A 22392-nucleotide genomic window follows, 5' to 3' on the forward strand; every position below is an offset into this window, starting at 1 on the left:
TGGCTTCCCGCTCCAGTATTCTAAAATCTTTCAGAATGAACTCCTACCACATCTCTCCCTGTCCCTGAATTCCCTTCTCTCAGGTGCCAAACTCCCAAGACAAGCGCAAGAAGCGCACATCACTCTATTACACAAAGAGGGGAAAGACGCCACTTTATGTCGCTGCTTAACCAGGATGTCAAGATCTGGGCCATAATACTATCTCTCCGTATCAAACACCTTATCCCTAAACTTCTGAAGCAAGAAACGTCCGGATTTGTAATGGGTAGGGAAGGGAAGGACATCGCCCATCGCCTACTGCATGCCATCACATTTGCCAGGAAATCTGGTTCTAAACTAGCTCTCCTAGGTCTGGATGCCGAGAAAGCATTCGACCACGTCAATTGGAAATAGATGGAAGCGGTTCTACGTAAATTTAATTTCCCAGCCCAATTTATTTCAGCTATTTACACGTTGTATGAACAGCCACATGTCCGCATTAAAATAAACGACACCTCGACCACTTATTTTAACATCAAAAATGGAACGAGACAGGGATGCCCACTCTCCCCTTCATTATTCATTCTCTCCCTCCAACCCCTCCTACAGGCTGTCCGGGATTACCCCGATATTCAGGGCCTAAAGATTGGCAATCACACACTCCATTCAGCGGCCTTCGCCCACGACGTGCTATTCCTAGTTTCCAATCCGGAAAAAGGATTCCCAGCTATCCTCCAATTGCTAGATACATACGGGAAAATCTCGGATAGAAGATAGATATAGAAAAGTCAGAAGTGCTCAACATAACCATAGCCAAAAACCTAGCCCAGGACATAAAGTCATTATGCCGTTTACCTGGGCCACTAAATCTATAAAATACCTGGGAATCCGCAGACCCTCTGATCCCGCTCTCTTATACCAAGAGAATTTTCAACCTCTTCTATCGGACGTACGCTCTAAGCTAGCCTCCTACAACTCGTTACCCTCTTCTTGGTTCGGTAGACGCAACCTCTTACAAACTTATGCCTTCCCCACTATACTCTACCGCCTACACATGATCCCTATACGCCTCCCTCCTGTCTTCTTTAAAACACTCAAAAGCATCTTTTCAAACTTTCTTTGGAAAGGTAAGCACCCCCGCCTACCCAATAAACTCTTAATGAAAAGGAAGCCAGAGGGGGGTATTGGACTCCCGGATGTCATGGATTATTGGAAGCGATCCAACTTAAAAGATGGATTGAAGTATCCACCCCTAATCCCTCCATCCTCTTTGATATCTCACTGGCCACTTTCGGCCCAGCCTCCCTGGCAGATTTGTGGCTATATGGAAAGCAAGGTCATAGATCCAGGCAAATAGACCAGCTGCTACCAGGGGCTTGTGAGACATGGAGAGACTTGGGTGACCCCCTAGCTCCAAACAACTCCCCCATGATGCCACTGGGACTCCTACCTTTCTGGCCGGATACTACCAAACCAACATATGACACACTATGGTCTCAATTCAGCAAACACACCTTCCTAGATGTCATGAATATCTCATACGAAATTGAGACTGAGAAACTGTTACAATTGTTAGACTCGACTCAGCCCACGTTTCTCCACAAACAAGACGTTCTGCACAGCTTCAGGCGCTGGTCGGACTCCCACAGACTTTGCACAAATCTTGCGGCATTTGAACGTGTTACTCTAGCACACAACAAACTGTTGAGAAAGACCTCCTATGTTTTAGCTAAATTTGTACACCCTCCTAAAACCTATAAACCTGCGTATCTCGCATCCTGGGAGATTGATCACAAGTCAAACAGATTCTCTGCCACTCACATGGATTCCATTCACATGGAGGAACACTACAAACTTCTTCCCAGGTGGTATCGCACCCCTCAATGGCTTCACGATAGGGGTCTGTCGGATTCCGACTTGTGCTGGAGATGTAAAGTACACACAGGATCGTTACTACACCTGTGGTGGTCCTGTCCAGAAATACAAAAATCCTGGACAGACGTACAAGAAACCTTCAGGAGCCTATCCTCACCGTCTTTCTCTCTCACTCCATCTATGGTGCTATTAGCCCTCGCCTCTCCAGAGTACAAACCTTCTAAATCAAATCTGACTTCTCACCTCGTCTTGGCGGCCAACTCGCTTCTACCTCCAAAATGGTTAAATCCAGACCCTCCTACCAGAGCCGAATGGATGAATAAAGTCCACCAAATGGCCCGCTTTGAGGAGCTCTGGAGTTGGCAGTCTAGGCGACATGATCGTTTTCTAAAAACCTGGTGGCCTTGGAGAGCTCGTTCATTCATCTACTCCCTTGTGAACAGTAACCAATGTCCCGATCCTCCTTCTACTCCTAGCACTTAGCCCTTTTCCCCGGGGATGTCTAGATACCATGTGATTGCTTATTTCACCCCTAAATATATCATGTCGCCCTTTCCTTCTCCAGACTATTCCCCTCCCCCTACACCATCCACCCCACCTCCCATCCCTCACCTCCCTCTTTTCCGTCTCCCTCTATTCACCTCTGCTCTATTATTCCTTTTCCTTATAAATTCTCTAAAAAACAAGCTTGGAAAATGACACTTGACTGTATTTAAACCTTTTGATTTTGTGTCATATCTGTATGTTTACAACCCTATTGTTCCTGGAGATTTGTTCTACCTAATGCGCTGACCTTTCATGCTTATATTGTTTGCACTTCTTATCTCTTTGTATCCTCTTGTACTTATAAAAAATGTTCAATAAAAATATCATAAAAAAAAAAAAAGACACATCCATGTCGTAGTCTCGGCGCAGACCCTGGCAGTCCCGACTCTGTCACTTATGGATCCAGTTTGCTTCCATTTTTTCCACATTGGGACTCAGAACCTGCGAAATTCTGTGTCCTGATCTCTCAATATGGGCCGGTATGGGGAACAACAGAATCTTACATGGAATATTGGGTTTGTGTTGTTCCATGTGGCCTCGCACGTCTTGGGTGGTTTCGCCAACGTGTGTGAGACCACATGGCCGTTTTATCATGTAAACCCCGGAGTTCGAGTCCCGAGTATAATATCCCTTTATGGGAAGCTTTGACCATTGTGTGGGTGACACGTCCGGTCTCCCCTCATTGGTGGCAGCTCAGACATGGAAATGTTCCCATACGAGGGCTACTAAGGAAGGTGTGGGGGCCACTTTTATGTCAGAGCCGATGTCTGCCCGTCTGAGTCTGTCACGTAGGTTACCAGGTCTCCTGTAGCATGCGAGGAAACCATTTCTAACCTCTGGGATATTGGGGTGGGCGCGGCCAGTGTCTCCTGATTATACCACACACCTTATAGCTGATGGGCTGAAATGTATGAACAAGAAGGATTCTCGCCTCCCCTGTTCTGGCGCGTCTCGTAGGCCCGTCTGTCCGTCTCTCCTAAAGAGTTTTATTGAGTGTTGTGTCAGGGTATCCCCATTGTATGAACTTATTCTGCATGTCTGCGTATCTGAGTTTCCTTGTATTAGGGTCGTCAACAATACACTTCACCCTGCGGAAATGCAATTTTGGAAGCGATTTCTTGATGGAGGGGGGATGGTAACTTGAACAATGAAGCAACCTGTTCTGGTGGGTGGTCTTGTAGTAGAGATCAGATTGTAGTGCGCCATGTCGTGTCTTGGTGATTTGCGTGTCAAGGAAATCAATGGTACGAGTGTCATAATGTGAACTGGAACTTGCCCTCATGTTGTTAATGTACGTGGTACAGGGTCCGTGGGTTTGAGTGTCCTTAGGGTCTCGACATTCTTGTTTGGGGCGTGAGGATATCGGTGGGTATGGGGTAGGCGAGTAATGGGAGGGGCTTAGTGGTCTCTTGGGTGGTGGGTTTAATAGTCCATGAGGGATGGGGGGTTTAATAGTCCATGCGTCTCATCTTCCTCTTATTTGGTGACAGCTGGACACGTATTGGGCAGCGATCTCCACAGTGGCCTCTTCTTCTCCCAGTAGGATGTAGAGTTTCCTCTTCTCCCAGTCTGGGATGTGGGCAGAGAGTCTTTGGTAGTAGACGGCCCTCACAGCTGAGTATTTGGTGCAGTGTAGCAGGAAGTGGGTCTGGTCTTCTAGGGCCCCCTGGTCACAGTGCTGGCACAGTCTCTTCTCCCGTGGCTTGTACGTCTGCCTGTATCGCCCCGTCTCTATCTCTAGGTTGTGGACGCTCAGTCTGTATCGGCTCAGGGTCTGTCTGTGCTTGGGGTGGCGTATTCTCTCCAGGTAGGTGGCCATGGTGTAGTCCCTTTGTAGGGATTGGTACACATTGGTGAGTTTCTTGGAGTTATTTATTTGGTTTCTCCATTCTTCAATGTACCGCTCTCTGTTTGCCTCTGTGGTCGCCTTTATTTCGGCCTTGGTTATCATCTGTTGGAGTTTTTGGTTTGGTGGTTGGCTGCTGTTTGGTTGGTGAATGTCTGGTTTGCTCAGGTGGCTTAGCCATGCTTGGTGGTGGTAGGAGTCGCTCCCCTGGATGTGTGCCTGGAAAGCTAGCGCCCTCTTCTGTATGGTGATCCATAGGGGGAGTCTGCCTAGCTCTGCCCTGCAGGCCATGTTGGTGGTGTTGCGATGGACATGGAGCAGGTATTTGCAGAACTCCAGGTGGAAGTTCTCTGTTGGGCTGGAATCCCACTTTGACTGGTCTGGGTAGGTGGCTGGGCCCCAAACCTCACTGCCATAGAGAAGGATCGGGGAGATGACTGCGTCAAATATCTTCATCCAGACCCTCACCGGTGGTTTGAGGTGGTACAGTTGTCTTCTGATGGCGTAGAAGGTTCTGCAGGCTTTTGCTTTCAGGGTTTCTATTGTTTTGCACTCTACAGCACTGGCCTCATAGCTCTTTACCTGGAGCACAGATCAGACCATGAAAGGTCCTCTTTAAAGGGATTCTACCATTAAAACTTTTTTTTTTGGCGATCACATGTCGGAGTAGCCTTTAGAAAGGCTATTTTTCTCTTACCTTTAGACGTGGTCTCCGCCGCGCCGTTTCCGTTTTTTACCGGTATGTAAATGAGTTCTGTGGCAGCGATGAGGGCGTCCCCACCGCTGCCAGAGAAGTGTCTCCAAGCGCCGCCTCCTTCTTCGTCCGCCGCGTCATCTTCAATGTCTTCTGACGCAGGCTTGTAACTTCTAGCAGAGCAGACTGCGCAGGCGCACAGGTCACGGGAAAATGGCCGCTTGCACAGTATTGTCAGCGGCCATTTTCCCGTGGCCTGCGCAGTCTGCTCTGCTCTGCTAGGTTACGAGCCTGAGCCGGAAGAAGACATTGAAGAAGACGCGGCAGACGAAGAAGGAGGCAGCGCTTGGAGACACTTCTCTGGCAGCGGTGGCGACGCCCTCATCGCCGCAAGAGAACTCATTTGCATACCGATAAAAAACAGTATTTCTAAGGAACGACGCTGCGGAGACCACGTCTAAGGTAAGAGTCGAATAGCCTTTCTTAGGGCTTCTCCGACGTGTGATCGCCCCCCAAAATAAAAGATTTAATGGTAGAAAAATTCTGAATTACAAAAAACTCCCCATAGTCGTGTCATTCTCGCTCTCACCACCAGATGTCGCCGCTCTCCAGTTTTCGGGGAATGTTTGTTCCGCAGCGGAACTCAACGTCAGTCTGTTGTTCCTGACCGGGCGGATTAGCGGGACGGACCCGGTGAGTGACTTGTGAGTGGCGCGTGCGCGTCTGCTGGGACTTGTAGTTCTGTGTGTGAGGAGCATGAAGGGTTAAATCGGAGCAATAATAGGGGGAGGGGCCGAGCTACATGACCCCCTATTACTGCCCCTCCCCCTGTACATGACCCCCTATTACTGCCCCTCCCCCTGTACATGACCCCCAATTACTGCCCCTCCCCCTGTACATGACCCCCTATTACTGCCCCTCCTGTACATGACCCCCTATTACTGCCCCTCCCCCCTGTACATGACCCCCTATTACTGCCCCTCCTGTACATGACCCCCAATTACTGCCCCTCCCCCTGTACATGACCCCCAATTACTGCCCCTCCCCTGTACATGACCCCCAATTACTGCCCCTCCCCCCTGTACATGACCCCCAATTACTGCCCCTCCCCCCTGTACATGACCCCCAATTACTGCCCCTCCCCCTGTACATGACCCCCAATTACTGCCCCTCCCCCTGTACATGACCCCCAATTACTGCCCCTCCTGTACATGACCCCCAATTACTGCCCCTCCTGTACATGACCCCCAATTACTGCCCCTACCCCTGTACATGACCCCCAATTACTGCCCCTCCTGTACATGACCCCCAATTACTGCCCCTCCCCCCTGTACATGACCCCCTATTACTGCCCCTCCCCCTGTACATGACCCCCTATTACGGCCCCCCTGTACATGACCCCCTATTACGCCCCCCCCCCCCCCCCCCCGTACATGACCCCCAATTACTGCCCCTCCCCCCTGTACATGACCCCCTATTACGGCCCCCCTGTACATGACCCCCTATTACTGCCCCTCCCCCTGTACATGACCCCCAATTACTGCCCCCCCCCTGTACATGACCCCCAATTACTGCCCCTCCCCCCTGTACATGACCCCCTATTACGGCCCCCCTGTACATGACTCCCTATTACTGCCCCTCCTGCACATGACTCCCTATTACTGCCCCCTGTACATGACCCCCTATTACTGCCCCTCCCCCTGTACATGACTCCCTATTACTGCCTCCTGTACATGACCCCCTATTATTGCCCCTCCCCCTGTACATGACTCCCTATTACTGCCCCTCCTGTACATGACCCCCAATTACTGCCCCTCCCCCATGTACATGACCCCCAATTACTGCCCCCTGTACATGACCCCCTATTACTGCCCCTCCCCCTGTACATGACTCCCTATTACTGCCCCTCCTGTACATGACCCCCTATTACTGCCCCCTGTACATGACCCCCTATTACTGCCCCTCCCCCCCTTTACATGACCCCCTATTACTGCCACTCCTGTACATGACCCCCAATTACTGCCCCTCCCCCTGTACATGACCCCCTATTACTGCCCCTCCCCCTGTACATGACCCCCTATTACTGCCCCTCCCCCTGTACATGACCCCCTATTACTGCTCCTCCCCCCTGTACATGACCCCCTATTACTGCCCCCTGTACATGACTCCCTATTACTGCCCCTCCTGTACATGACCCCCTATTACTGCCCCCTGTACATGACTCCCTATTGCTGCCTCCTGTACATGACCCCCTATTACTGCCCCTCCCCCTGTACATGACCCCCTATTACTGCCCCCTGTACATGACCCCCTATTACTGCCCCTCCCCCTGTACATGACCCCCTATTACTGCCCCCTGTACATGACCCCCTATTACGGCCCCCCTGTACATGACCCCTATTACTGCCCCTCCCCCTGTACATGACCCCCTATTACTGCCCCCTGTACATGACTCCCTATTACGGCCCCCCTGTACATGACCCCCTATTACTGCCCCTCCCCCTGTACATGACCCCCTATTACTGCCCCTCCCCCTGTACATGACCCCCTATTACTGCCCCTCCCCCTGTACATGACCCCCTATTACTGCCCCCTGTACATGACCCCCTATTACTGCCCCCTGTACATGACCCCCTATTACTGCCCCCTGTACATGACCCCCTATTACTGCCCCTCCCCCCTGTACATGACCCCCTATTACTGCCCCCCTGTTATTTTTCCCATTCCCCACCTTACAGCGCCTCTATCATTAGCTCAGCCCTTCCTTGCTCGGGGTTTAGTAATGTTTTTCCACACCTACCTTTTGTATGTAAATCTCCTCAGTAGCTTTTGAATGAGTCCGTTTTTATTCATATGCTAATTAGCCTCCACCCTGCACTCCGGAGGTCTCGGTTAGATCACCGGGGGTTCCGCGTGTACTCATTCTGTCGCGGCTTTCCACAATGGATTAGACATGAATGAATGGGCCGGTGCCTCGCGCCGTGGACGCCGCGGCTGATTCAATATCCCTCCAGTATTCTGTTCTTGATCTACAGGTCGGGATTTGGGGTGCTGTAGGAAATCTATGGACAACAACCTCGTAAGACCCTGAGAATGAAGAGCGACACCTGTGTGAGTTTTGTGTTGTCCAGTCTCTTGGTGACCTGTGATGTGTAGACAATCCATCCGCAATGTCCATGCTCTGATAGTTGTGATAATTTAGGCCGCCATGTCCAAATATCCTGTGATAGTGCACCGTCACTGGGGGCTGTACTCATCAGATATCTGTCTGCTCTGGGTGATAGTGGGCTCTGGACTGACTTGGAATCCATTGTCTACTTCACCTGGTGAAGTCTAATCCCTGGTGTCCTCTAGTAATCCCCGGTGTCCTCTAGTAATCCCCGGTGTCCTCTAGTAATCCCCGGTGTCCTCTAGTAATCCCCGGTGTCCTCTAGTAATCCGCGGTGTCCTCTAGTAATCCGCGGTGTCCTCTAGTAATCCCCGGTGTCCTCTAGTAATCCCCGGTGTCCTCTAGTAATCCCCGGTGTCCTCTAGTAATCCGCGGTGTCCTCTAGTAATCCCCGGTGTCCTCTAGTATTCCATGGTGTCCTCTAGTAATCCCCGGTGTCCTCTAGTAATCCCCGGTGTCCTCTAGTAATCCGTGGTGTCCTCTATTAATCCCCGGTGTCCTCTAGTAATCCCCGGTGTCTTCTAGTAATCCGCGGTGTCCTCTAGTATTCCGTGGTGTCCTCTAGTAATCCCCGGTGTCCTCTAGTAATCCGCGGTGTCCTCTAGTAATCCCCGGTGTCCTCTAGTAATCCGCGGTGTCCTCTAGTAATCCCCGGTGTCCTCTAGTAATCCCCGGTGTCCTCTAGTAATCCGCAGTGTCCTCTAGTAATCCGCGGTGTCCTCTAGTATTCCGTGGTGTCCTCTAGTAATCCCCGGTGTCCTCTAGTAATCCCCGGTGTCCTCTAGTAATCCCCGGTGTCCTATAGTAATCCGCAGTGTCCTCTAGTAATCCCAGGTGTCCTCTAGTATTCCGTGGTGTCCTCTATTAATCCCCGGTGTCCTCTAGTAATCCCCGGTGTCCTCTAGTAATCCCCGGTGTCCTCTAGTAATCCGCGGTGCCCTCTAGTAATCCCCGGTGTCCTCTAGTATTACGTGGTGTCCTCTAGTATTCCGTGGTGTCCTCTAGTAATCCCCGGTGTCCTCTAGTAATCCCCGGTGTCCTCTAGTAATCTGCGGTGTCCTCTAGTAATCCCCGGTGTCCTCTAGTATTCCGTGGTGTCCTCTAGTATTCCGTGGTGTCCTCTAGTATTCCGTGGTGTCCTCTAGTAATCCCCGGTGTCCTCTAGTATTCCGTGGTGTCCTCTAGTAATAGCCGGTGTCCTCTAGTAATCCGCGGTGTCCTCTAGTAATCCCCGGTGTCCTCTAGTAATCCCCGGTGTCCTCTAGTAATCCGCAGTGTCCTCTAGTAATCCCCGGTGTCCTCTAGTAATCCCCGGTGTCCTCTAGTAATCCGCGGTGTCCTCTAGTAATCCCCGGTGTCCTCTAGTAATCCCCGGTGTCCTCTAGTAATCCCCGGTGTCCTCTAGTAATCCGCAGTGTCCTCTAGTAATCCCCGGTGTCCTCTAGTAATCCGCAGTGTCCTCTAGTAATCCGCAGTGTCCTCTAGTAATCCCCGGTGTCCTCTAGTAATCCCCGGTGTCCTCTAGTAATCCCCGGTGTCCTCTAGTATTCCGTGGTGTCCTCTAGTAATCCCCGGTGTCCTCTAGTATTCCGTGGTGTCCTCTAGTAATCCCCGGTGTCCTCTAGTAATCCGCAGTGTCCTCTAGTAATCCCCGGTGTCCTCTAGTAATCCGCAGTGTCCTCTAGTAATCCTTGATGTCCTCTAGTAATCCGTGGTATCCTCTAGTAATCCCCGGTGTCCTCTAGTAATCCGCAGTGTCCTCTAGTAATCCGCAGTTTCCTCTAGTAATCCCCGGTGTCCTCTAGTAATCCCCGGTGTCCTCTAGTAATCCCCGATGTCCTCTAGTAATCCGCGGTGTCCTCTAGTAATCCGCGGTGTCCTCTAGTAATCCCCGGTGTCCTCTAGTAATCCCCGGTGTCCTCTAGTAATCCGCAGTGTCCTCTAGTAATCCCCGGTGTCCTCTAGTAATCCCCGGTGTCCTCTAGTAATCCCCGGTGTCCTCTAGTAATCCGCAGTGTCCTCTAGTAATCCCCGGTGTCCTCTAGTAATCCGCGGTGTCCTCTAGTAATCCCTGGTGTCCTCTAGTAATCCCCGGTGTCCTCTAGTAATCCCCGGTGTCCTCTAGTAATCCGCAGTGTCCTCTAGTAATCCCCGGTGTCCTCTAGTAATCCGCGGTGTCCTCTAGTAATCCCTGGTGTCCTCTAGTAATCCCCGGTGTCCTCTAGTAATCCCTGGTGTCCTCTAGTAATCCGCGGTGTCCTCTAGTAATCCCCCGGTGTCCTCTAGTAATCCCCGGTGTCCTCTAGTAATCCGCAGTGTCCTCTAGTAATCCCCGGTGTCCTCTAGTAATCCCCGGTGTCCTCTAGTAATCCCCGGTGTCCTCTAGTAATCCGCAGTGTCCTCTAGTAATCCCCGGTGTCCTCTAGTAATCCCCGGTGTCCTCTAGTAATCCGCAGTGTCCTCTAGTAATCCCCGGTGTCCTCTAGTAATCCGCAGTGTCCTCTAGTAATCCCCGGTGTCCTCTAGTAATCCGCAGTGTCCTCTAGTAATCCACAGTGTCCTCTAGTATTTCCCGGTGTCCTCTAGTAATCCCCGGTGTCCTCTAGTAATCCCCGATGTCCTCTAGTAATCCGCGGTGTCCTCTAGTAATCCGCGGTGTCCTCTAGTAATCCCCGGTGTCCTCTAGTAATCCCCGGTGTCCTCTAGTAATCCGCAGTGTCCTCTAGTAATCCCCGGTGTCCTCTAGTAATCCCCGGTGTCCTCTAGTAATCCGCAGTGTCCTCTAGTAATCCCCGGTGTCCTCTAGTAATCCCCGGTGTCCTCTAGTAATCCCCGGTGTCCTCTAGTAATCCCCGGTGTCCTCTAGTAATCCCCGGTGTCCTCTAGTAATCCCCGGTGTCCTCTAGTAATCCGCAGTGTCCTCTAGTAATCCGCAGTGTCCTCTAGTAATCCGCAGTGTCCTCTAGTAATCCCCGGTGTCCTCTAGTAATCCGCGGTGTCCTCTAGTAATCCCTGGTGTCCTCTAGTAATCCCCGGTGTCCTCTAGTAATCTCCGGTGTCCTCTAGTAATCCGCAGTGTCCTCTAGTAATCCCCGGTGTCCTCTAGTAATCCGCGGTGTCCTCTAGTAATCCCTGGTGTCCTCTAGTAATCCCCGGTGTCCTCTAGTAATCCGCAGTGTCCTCTAGTAATCCCCGGTGTCCTCTAGTAATCCCCGGTGTCCTCTAGTAATCCGCAGTGTCCTCTAGTAATCCGCGGTGTCCTCTAGTAATCCCTGGTGTCCTCTAGTAATCCCTGGTGTCCTCTAGTAATCCCCGGTGTCCTCTAGTAATCCCCGGTGTCCTCTAGTAATCCCCGGTGTCCTCTAGTAATCCCTGGTGTCCTCTAGTAATCCCCGGTGTCCTCTAGTAATCCCCGGTGTCCTCTAGTAATCCCCGGTGTCCTCTAGTAATCCCCGGTGTCCTCTAGTAATCCCCGGTGTCCTCTAGTAATCCCCGGTGTCCTCTAGTAATCCCCGGTGTCCTCTAGTAATCCGCAGTGTCCTCTAGTAATCCGCGGTGTCCTCTAGTAATCCCTGGTGTCCTCTAGTAATCCCCGGTGTCCTCTAGTAATCCGCAGTGTCCTCTAGTAATCCCCGGTGTCCTCTAGTAATCCCCGGTGTCCTCTAGTAATCCGCAGTGTCCTCTAGTAATCCCCGGTGTCCTCTAGTAATCCCTGGTGTCCTCTAGTAATCCCCGGTGTCCTCTAGTAATCCCTGGTGTCCTCTAGTAATCCCTGGTGTCCTCTAGTAATCCCCGGTGTCCTCTAGTAATCCCCGGTGTCCTCTAGTAATCCCCGGTGTCCTCTAGTAATCCGCAGTGTCCTCTAGTAATCCGCAGTGTCCTCTAGTAATCCCCGGTGTCCTCTAGTAATCCGCGGTGTCCTCTAGTAATCCCTGGTGTCCTCTAGTAATCCCTGGTGTCCTCTAGTAATCCCCGGTGTCCTCTAGTAATCCCCGGTGTCCTCTAGTAATCCCCGGTGTCCTCTAGTAATCCGCGGTGTCCTCTAGTAATCCCTGGTGTCCTCTAGTAATCCCCGGTGTCCTCTAGTAATCCGCAGTGTCCTCTAGTAATCCGCAGTGTCCTCTAGTAATCCCCGGTGTCCTCTAGTAATCCCCGGTGTCCTCTAGTAATCCGCAGTGTCCTCTAGTAATCCGCGGTGTCCTCTAGTAATCCCTGGTGTCCTCTAGTAATCCCTGGTGTCCTCTAGTAATCCCCGGTGTCCTCTAGTAATCCCCGGTGTCCTCTAGTAATCCCTGGTGTCCTCTAGTAATCCCCGGTGTCCTCTAGTAATCCCCGGTGTCCTCTAGTAATCCCCGGTGTCCTCTAGTAATCCCCGGTGTCCTCTAGTAATCCCCGGTGTCCTCTAGTAATCCCCGGTGTCCTCTAGTAATCCCCGGTGTCCTCTAGTAATCCGCAGTGTCCTCTAGTAATCCGCGGTGTCCTCTAGTAATCCCTGGTGTCCTCTAGTAATCCCCGGTGTCCTCTAGTAATCCGCGGTGTCCTCTAGTAATCCCCGGTGTCCTCTAGTAATCCCCGGTGTCCTCTAGTAATCCGCAGTGTCCTCTAGTAATCCCCGGTGTCCTCTAGTAATCCCCGGTGTCCTCTAGTAATCCGCGGTGTCCTCTAGTAATCCCTGGTGTCCTCTAGTAATCCCCGGTGTCCTCTAGTAATCCCTGGTGTCCTCTAGTAATCCCTGGTGTCCTCTAGTAATCCCCGGTGTCCTCTAGTAATCCCTGGTGTCCTCTAGTAATCCCTGGTGTCCTCTAGTAATCCCCGGTGTCCTCTAGTAATCCCCGGTGTCCTCTAGTAATCCCCGGTGTCCTCTAGTAATCCCCGGTGTCCTCTAGTAATCCGCAGTGTCCTCTAGTAATCCGCAGTGTCCTCTAGTAATCCGCAGTGTCCTCTAGTAATATGAAATCCATCCACCACGTAATAGCAGGTCCGCACTCCTTAGGCTTGGTAAAAATTAACTTTTAATCCGCCATTTTAAAATTACATAGGACAAACAAAAACGTGAAAAAAGTTCAGAAAAAAGACATAGTGTTTTAAAAACGCCAACGCGTTTCGAGGCTTTGCAGTCTCTTAGTCATGGCATCATACAACATTACAAGTCACCATTTTATACTTGTCCTAGCAGCTGTTCCATCAATGAATGGAGTAAACACGCCCAGCATGACAACCCTTCCGGTTCCCCTATATTCCTATATTCCTTGGGGTAACATCATTATTCCTATATATTATCGTTTATTAAAAACTCTCATTTAAATATACCATATATTAACTATATTTTTTACCTTTAATAATTCCGTACCGCATCTCCTCGTTCTCTTCATTCTCCCTATCTCGTTCATGTTTTCTTCATGACCCACGTGGTGTGTCTCAGCTTATCACATCCCGTCTCCTGACACACCCTCCTCTGCTCAGTCTACACGTTTGCTTATGATCACGTGACGTAAATGCACCTATCTTGATCCAAGTTCGTCCGTGCTCTATATAGAGAAAACTCGAACTCACATTCCCTATTGATAACATTTTATAGGTCTATTGACTTTTCTGTCCATATAGTATGGCAAAAGGGTGTAGATTTATATTATAAAGTACAAGTAAAAGGACACAGAAAAGAAAAAGGAGGAAAAAGAAAGTGGATATTCATATCCCTATTCTATACGTTTAGTCCTTTCCTCCTTTTTCTTTTCTGTGTCCTTTTACTTGTACTTTATAATATAAATCTACACCCTTTTGCCATACTATATGGACAGAAAAGTCAATAGACCTATAAAATGTTATCAATAGGGAATGTGAGTTCGAGTTTTCTCTATATAGAGCACGGACGAACTTGGATCAAGATAGGTGCATTTACGTCACGTGATCATAAGCAAACGTGTAGACTGAGCAGAGGAGGGTGTGTCAGGAGACGGGATGTGATAAGCTGAGACACACCACGTGGGTCATGAAGAAAACATGAACGAGATAGGGAGAATGAAGAGAACGAGGAGATGCGGTACGGAATTATTAAAGGTAAAAAATATAGTTAATATATGGTATATTTAAATGAGAGTTTTTAATAAACGATAATATATAGGAATAATGATGTTACCCCAAGGATCCAAGGAATATAGGGGAACCGGAAGGGTTGTCATGCTGGGCGTGTTTACTCCATTCATTGATGGAACAGCTGCTAGGACAAGTATAAAATGGTGACTTGTAATGTTGTATGATGCCATGACTAAGAGACTGCAAAGCCTCGAAACGCGTTGGCGTTTTTAAAACACTATGTCTTTTTTCTGAACTTTTTTCACGTTTTTGTTTGTCCTATGTAATTTTAAAATGGCGGATTAAAAGTTAATTTTTACCAAGCCTAAGGAGTGCGGACCTGCTATTACGTGGTGGATGGTTTTCATATGAAAGTTGCCTCATTCAGTCCAGGGGTTAAAGGCCGTGCACCCAAAGGAACATTGGACAAATACTTATATGGTGAGGTCGAAACCTTTTCTTCTTTTTTGCAGTCCTCTAGTAATCCCCGGTGTCCTCTAGTAATCCACGGTGTCCTCTAGTAATCCCCGGTGTCCTCTAGTAATCCCCGGTGTCCTCTAGTAATCCGCAGTGTCCTCTAGTAATCCCCGGTGTCCTCTAGTAATCCACAGTGTCCTCTAGTAATCCCCGGTGTCCTCTAGTAATCCGCAGTGTCCTCTAGTAATCCCCGGTGTCCTCTAGTAATCCCCGGTGTCCTCTAGTAATCCCCGGTGTCCTCTAGTAATCCCCGGTGTCCTCTAGTAATCCCCGGTGTCCTCTAGTAATCCCCGGTGTCCTCTAGTAATCCGCAGTGTCCTCTAGTAATCCCCGGTGTCCTCTAGTAATCCGCAGTGTCCTCTAGTAATCCCCGGTGTGCTCTAGTAATCCGCAGTGTCCTCTAGTAATCCCCGGTGTCCTCTAGTAATCCGCAGTGTCCTCTAGTAATCCCCGGTGTCCTCTAGTAATCCCCGGTGTCCTCTAGTAATCCCCGGTGTCCTCTAGTAATCCCCGGTGTCCTCTAGTAATCCGCAGTGTCCTCTAGTAATCCCCGGTGTCCTCTAGTAATCCGCAGTGTCCTCTAGTAATCCGCGGTGTCCTCTAGTAATCCCCGGTGTCCTCTATTAATCCCCGATGTCCTCTAGTAATCCCCGGTGTCCTCTAGTAATCCGCGGTGTCCTCTAGTAATCCCCGGTGTCCTCTAGTAATCCGCGGTTTCCTGTAATCCCTGGTGTTCTATAATCTTGAGTTTTCCCTCCTCAGGTCCAGAGCACTAATGACTTCAGCACCCTCAGTAAGGTCTCTGCCGCCTCCTTGGGATATTTCGCTGATGAATTTCAGAAATACTTTGTGAGCCGAACATGTAGGAGGTCTCCGCTCATCCACAGGTGCGCCCCCTGCTGGCTGAACTAATACTTTACCCAGATTGCACTGTGCATTTCCATAGCACACGAGGTCCTTACTTGGCTTCTGTGGTTGATTTCCTCTATGCCTGGTTGTGTGACTGATGTCATCCCTTCACCCTTCCCCTGGCCTGGTGATGTCATCCCTTCACCCTTCCCCTGGCCTAGTGATGTCACCCCTTCACCCTTCCCCTGGCCTAGTGATGTCATCCCTTCACCCTTCCCCTGGCCTAGTGATGTCATCCCTTCACCCTTCCCCTGGCCTAGTGATGTCATCCTTTCACCCTTCCCCTGGCCTAGTGATGTCATCCCTTCACCCTTCCCCTGGCCTAGTGATGTCATCCCTTCACCCTTCCCCTGGCCTAGTGATGTCATCCCTTCACCCTTCCCCTGGCCTACTGATGTCATCCCTTCACCCTTCCCCTGGCCTAGTGATGTCATCCCTTCACCCCTCCCCTGGCCTACTGATGTTATCCCTTCACCCTTCCCCTGGCCTAGTGATGTCATCCCTTCACCCTTCCCCTGGCCTAGTGATGTCATCCCTTCACCCTTCCCCTGGCCTAGTGATGTCATCCCTTCACCCTTCCCCTGGCCTAGTGATGTCATCCCTTCACCCTTCCCCTGGCCTGGTGATGTCATCCCTTCACCCTTCCCCTGGCCTAGTGATGTCATCCTTTCACCCTTCCCCTGGCCTAGTGATGTCATCCTTTCACCCTTCCCCTGGCCTAGTGATGTCATCCCTTCACCCTTCCCCTGGCCTACTGATGTCATCCCTTCACCCTTCCCCTGGCCTAGTGATGTCATCCCTTCACCCCTCCCCTGGCCTACTGATGTTATCCCTTCACCCTTCCCCTGGCCTAGTGATGTCATCCCTTCACCCTTACCCTGGCCTAGTGATGTCATCCCTTCACCCTTCCCCTGGCCTAGTGATGTCATCCCTTCACCCTTCCCCTGGCCTAGTGATGTCATCCCTTCACCCTTCCCCTGGCCTAGTGATGTCATCCTTTCACCCTTCCCCTGGCCTACTGAAGTCATCCTTTCACCCTTCCCCTGGCCTAGTGATGTCATCCCTTCCCCCTTCCCCTGGCCTAGTGATGTCATCCCTTCCCCCTTCCCCTGGCCTAGTGATGTCATCCCTTCACCCTTCCCCTGGCCTAGTGATGTCATCCCTTCACTCTTCCCCTGGCCTAGTGATGTCATCCCTTCACCCTTCCCCTGGCCTAGTGATGTCATCCCTTCACCCTTCCCCTGGCCTACTGATGTCATCCCTTCACCCTTCCCCTGGTCTAGTGATGTCATCCCTTCACCCTTCCCCTGGCCTAGTGATGTCATCCCTTCACCCTTCCCCTGGCCTAGTGATGTCATCCCTTCACCCTTCCCCTGGCCTAGTGATGTAATCCCTTCACCCTTCCCCTGGCCTAGTGATGTCACCCCTTCACCCTTCCCCTGGCCTAGTGATGTCATCCCTTCTCCCTTCCTCTGGCCTAGTGATGTCATCCCTTCTCCCTTCCCCTGGCCTAGTGATGTCATCCCTTCACCCTTCCCCTGGTCTAGTGATGTCATCCCTTCTCCCTTCCCCTGGCCTAGTGATGTCATCCCTTCACCCTTCCCCTGGCCTAGTGATGTCATCCCTTCACCCTTCCCCTGGCCTAGTGATGTCATCCCTTCACCCTTCCCCTGGCCTAGTGATGTCATCCCTTCACCCTTCCCCTGGCCTAGTGATGTCATCCCTTCACCCTTCCCCTGGCCTAGTGATGTCATCCCTTCACCCTTCCCCTGGTCTAGTGATGTCATCCCTTCACCCTTCCCCTGGCCTAGTGATGTCATCCCTTCACCCTTCCCCTGGCCTAGTGATGTCATCCCTTCACCCTTCCCCTGGCCTAGTGATGTCATCCCTTCACCCTTCCCCTGGCCTAGTGATGTCATCCCTTCACCCTTCCCATGGCCTAGTGATGTCATCCCTTCACCCTTCCCCTGGCCTATTTATGTCATCCCTTCACCCTTCCCCTGGCCTAGTGATGTCATCCCTTCACCCTTCCCCTGGCCTAGTGATGTCATCCCTTCACCCTTCCCCTGGCCTATTTATGTCATCCCTTCACCCTTCCCCTGGCCTAGTGATGTCATCCCTTCACCCTTCCCCTGGCCTATTTATGTCATCCCTTCACCCTTCCCCTGGCCTAGTGATGTCATCCCTTCACCCTTCCCCTGGCCTAGTGATGTCATCCCTTCACCCTTCCCCTGGCCTAGTGATGTCATCCCTTCACCCTTCCCCTGGCCTAGTGATGTCATCCCTTCACCCTTCCCCTGGCCTAGTGATGTCATCCCTTCACCCTTCCCCTGGCCTAGTGATGTCATCCCTTCACCCTTCCCCTGGCCTAGTGATGTCATCCCTTCACCCTTCCCCTGGCCTAGTGATGTCATCCCTTCACCCTTCCCCTGGCCTAGTGATGTCATCCCTTCACCCTTCCCCTGGCCTATTTATGTCATCCCTTCACCCTTCCCCTGGCCTAGTGATGTCATCCCTTCACCCTTCCCCTGGCCTAGTGATGTCATCCCTTCACCCTTCCCTCCCCTGGCCTAGTGATGTCATCCCTTCACCCTTCCCCTGGCCTAGTGATGTCATCCCTTCACCCTTCCCCTGGTCTAGTGATGTCATCCCCGCTGCCCGCTCCTGGCTGCCATCCCTGCACTGCCTGTGGTCTTATGTGTGCACCATCATCTCTCTGTGTCTTGTGTCCACCAGGGGATATTGTGTCCGAGCTCAGGCCGTCACCCGCTGTCTGCTCGAGTTTTTCCAGGAGACTGCAGATTGTCACCATAGGCAGGTAAGTGGTAAAGTTATAACAAAGATACAACAAAGTCTTTTCAGCTCACCATATACGATACTAGCACCTTAGGAGGAAACCAAAAATTAAGGTAAAGAAGACACTCAGAATAATGAGGTCATAAACGAACAAGATTCATAAACGAATAAAATATACAAACTTGAGCACAGCAAAAAATGTCCAACGGTGCCCTAAATAACAATAGGGTGCAGATAATAGAGAGACGGCCTGAAGCCGACGGCTCAGCCCAAATACACAGCTCATACCTACTTGGGTTCTCTCTGTTTGGTTTTGGTATAGAACGTTACCTTTCATGTCTCACTTCTATATGGGATCACACTGTGTATAAAAACCACAGTTTTTTCTTCCCTCTCATGTGCTAGGTTTTTTGTTATCTAGCACCTTAGGAAGCCCCGAATTCAGGTGGACTAACCTGTGTCTTGATATCCATAGAAAGTGAAACCGTAATCCAGCTTCATCCAAGGCGATGAGCAGAGCGGAAGGGACATGGCGTTCCCAAAACGTGTAGCTCAGTTTGGATTTTTACTGACCCTATCAGTTACTTTGTAACGTTTTGTGATTTCGGATGAAAATGAAAGTTAAATTTTATATCTCTACCGCATCTAATCCTTCATCATCACTTTGCTTGAAGCTGGATTACGGTTTAAATGGTAAAGTGTCTTATCTGTTACCCCCACTACAGCCCCTCCTCATTACCCCCACTACAGCCCCTCCTCATTACCTTCACTACAGCCCCTCCTCATTACCCTCACTACAGCCCCTCCTCATTACCCCCACTACAGCCCCTCCTCATTACCCCCACTACAGCCCCTCCTCATTACCCTCACTACAGCCCCTCCTCATTACCCCCACTACAGCCCCTCCTCATTACCCTCACTACAGCCCCTCCTCATTACCCTCACTACAGCCCCTCCTCATTACCCCCACTACAGCCCCTCCTCATTACCCCCACTACAGCCCCTCCTCATTACCCCCACTACAGCCCCTCCTCATTACCGTCACTACAGCCCCTCCTCATTACCGTCACTACAGCCCCTCCTCATTACCCTCACTACAGCCCCTCCTCATTACCCTCACTACAGCCCCTCCTCATTACCCTCACTACAGCCCCTCCTCATTACCCTCACTACAGCCCCTCCTCATTACCCCCACTACAGCCCCTCCTCATTACCGTCACTACAGCCCCTCCTCATTACCGTCACTACAGCCCCTCCTCATTACCCCCACTACAGCCCCTCCTCATTACCGTCACTACAGCCCCTCCTCATTACCGTCACTACAGCCCCTCCTCATTACCCCCACTACAGCCCCTCCTCATTACCCCCACTACAGCCCTCCTCATTACCCCACTACAGCCCCTCCTCATTACCGTCACTACAGCCCCTCCTCATTACCGTCACTACAACCCCTCCTCATTACCCTCACTACAGCCCCTCCTCATTACCCCCACTACAGCCCCTCCTCATTACCCCCACTACAGCCCCTCCTCATTACCCTCACTACAGCCCCTCCTCATTACCCCCACTACAGCCCCTCCTCATTACCCTCACTACAGCCCCTCCTCATTACCCCCACTACAGCCCCTCCTCATTACCGTCACTACAGCCCCTCCTCATTACCCTCACTAAAGCCCCTCCTCATTACCCTCACTACAGCCCCTCCTCATTACCCCCACTACAGCCCCTCCTCATTACCGTCACTACAGCCCCTCCTCATTACCCTCACTACAGCCCCTCCTCATTACCCTCACTACAGCCCCTCCTCATTACCTTCACTACAGCCCCTCCTCATTACCCCACTACAGCCCCTCCTCATTACCCCCACTACAGCCCCTCCTCATTACCGTCACTACAGCCACTCCTCATTACCCTCACTACGGCCCCTCCTCATTACCCTCACTACAGCCCCTCCTCATTACCCTCACTACAGCCCTCCTCATTACCTTCAGTACAGCCCCTCCTCATTACCGTCACTACAACCCCTCCTCATTACCCTCACTACAGCCCCTCCTCATTACCGTCACTACAGCCCCTCCTCATTACCGTCACTACAGCCCCTCCTCATTACCCCACTACAGCCCCTCCTCATTACCCTCACTACAGCCCCTCCTCATTACCCCCACTACAGCCCCTCCTCATTACCCCCACTACAGCCCCTCCTCATTACCGTCACTACAGCCCCTCCTCATTACCGTCACTACAGCCCCTCCTCATTACCCTCACTACAGCCCCTCCTCATTACCGTCACTACAGCCCCTCCTCATTACCCTCACTACAGCCCCTCCTCATTACCCCCACTACAGCCCCTCCTCATTACCCCCACTACAGCCCCTCCTCATTACCGTCACTACAGCCCCTCCTCATTACCCTCACTACAGCCCCTCCTCATTACCCCCACTACAGCCCCTCCTCATTACCCCCACTACAGCCCCTCCTCATTACCGTCACTACAGCCCCTCCTCATTACCGTCACTACAGCCCCTCCTCATTACCCTCACTACAGCCCCTCCTCATTACCCCCACTACAGCCCCTCCTCATTACCGTCACTACAGCCCCTCCTCATTACACCCACTACAGCCCCTCCTCATTACCCCCACTACAGCCCCTCCTCATTACCGTCACTACAGCCCCTCCTCATTACACCCACTACAGCCCCTCCTCATTACCGTCACTACAGCCCCTCCTCATTACCCTCACTACAGCCCCTCCTCATTACCGTCACTACAGCCCCTCCTCATTACCGTCACTACAGCCCCTCCTCATTACCGTCACTACAGCCCCTCCTCATTACCCTCACTACAGCCCCTCCTCATTACCCTCACTACAGCCCCTCCTCATTACCCCCACTACAGCCCCTCCTCATTACCCCCACTACAGCCCCTCCTCATTACCCTCACTACAGCCCCTCCTCATTACCGTCACTACAGCCCCTCCTCATTACCGTCACTACAGCCCCTCCTCATTACCGTCACTACAGCCCCTCCTCATTACCCTCACTACAGCCCCTCCTCATTACCCTCACTACAGCCCCTCCTCATTACCGTCACTACAGCCCCTCCTCATTACCGTCACTACAGCCCCTCCTCATTACCCTCACTACAGCCCCTCCTCATTACCGTCACTACAGCCCCTCCTCATTACCGTCACTACAGCCCCTCCTCATTACCCCCACTACAGCCCCTCCTCATTACCCTCACTACAGCCCCTCCTCATTACCCCCACTACAGCCCCTCCTCATTACCCCCACTACAGCCCCTCCTCATTACCGTCACTACAGCCCCTCCTCATTACCGTCACTACAGCCCCTCCTCATTACCCTCACTACAGCCCCTCCTCATTACCCTCACTACAGCCCCTCCTCATTACCCCCACTACAGCCCCTCCTCATTACCCCCACTACAGCCCCTCCTCATTACCGTCACTACAGCCCCTCCTCATTACCGTCACTACAGCCCCTCCTCATTACCCCCACTACAGCCCCTCCTCATTACCGTCACTACAGCCCCTCCTCATTACACCCACTACAGCCCCTCCTCATTACCGTCACTACAGCCCCTCCTCATTACACCCACTACAGCCCCTCCTCATTACCGTCACTACAGCCCCTCCTCATTACCCTCACTACAGCCCCTCCTCATTACCGTCACTACAGCCCCTCCTCATTACCGTCACTACAGCCCCTCCTCATTACCGTCACTACAGCCCCTCCTCATTACCGTCACTACAGCCCCTCCTCATTACCCCACTACAGCCCCTCCTCATTACCGTCACTACAGCCCCTCCTCATTACCTTCAGTACAGCCCCTCCTCATTACCCTCACTACAGCCCCTCCTCATTACCCCCACTACAGCCCCTCCTCATTACCGTCACTACAGCCCCTCCTCATTACCCTCACTACAGCCCCTCCTCATTACCCCACTACAGCCCCTCCTCATTACCCCCACTACAGCCCCTCCTCATTACCCCACTACAGCCCCTCCTCATT

At 51.7% G+C, this 22392-nt stretch overlaps 1 protein-coding gene across 1 annotated transcript in view; it reads left to right on the forward strand.

The window, feature by feature from the left end:
* Nucleotides 1–5574: 5574 nt before the first annotated feature.
* The window catches only part of LOC142186341 (tRNA wybutosine-synthesizing protein 4-like), a gene marked incomplete at its 3' end in the record, with an annotated part of 194440 nt that continues 177622 nt past the window's right edge, over nucleotides 5575–22392 (forward strand). The window contains exons 1-4 of the mRNA XM_075261170.1: nucleotides 5575–5633; nucleotides 7976–8051; nucleotides 15421–15545; nucleotides 18304–18385. Coding sequence (XP_075117271.1) covers nucleotides 8034–8051; nucleotides 15421–15545; nucleotides 18304–18385 — 225 coding nt within the window. The remainder of the gene's footprint in view (nucleotides 5634–7975; nucleotides 8052–15420; nucleotides 15546–18303; nucleotides 18386–22392) is intronic.

Source organism: Leptodactylus fuscus (genome assembly GCF_031893055.1).
Source record: "Leptodactylus fuscus isolate aLepFus1 chromosome 2 unlocalized genomic scaffold, aLepFus1.hap2 SUPER_2_unloc_4, whole genome shotgun sequence".
NCBI classification, from domain to species: domain Eukaryota; kingdom Metazoa; phylum Chordata; class Amphibia; order Anura; family Leptodactylidae; genus Leptodactylus; species Leptodactylus fuscus.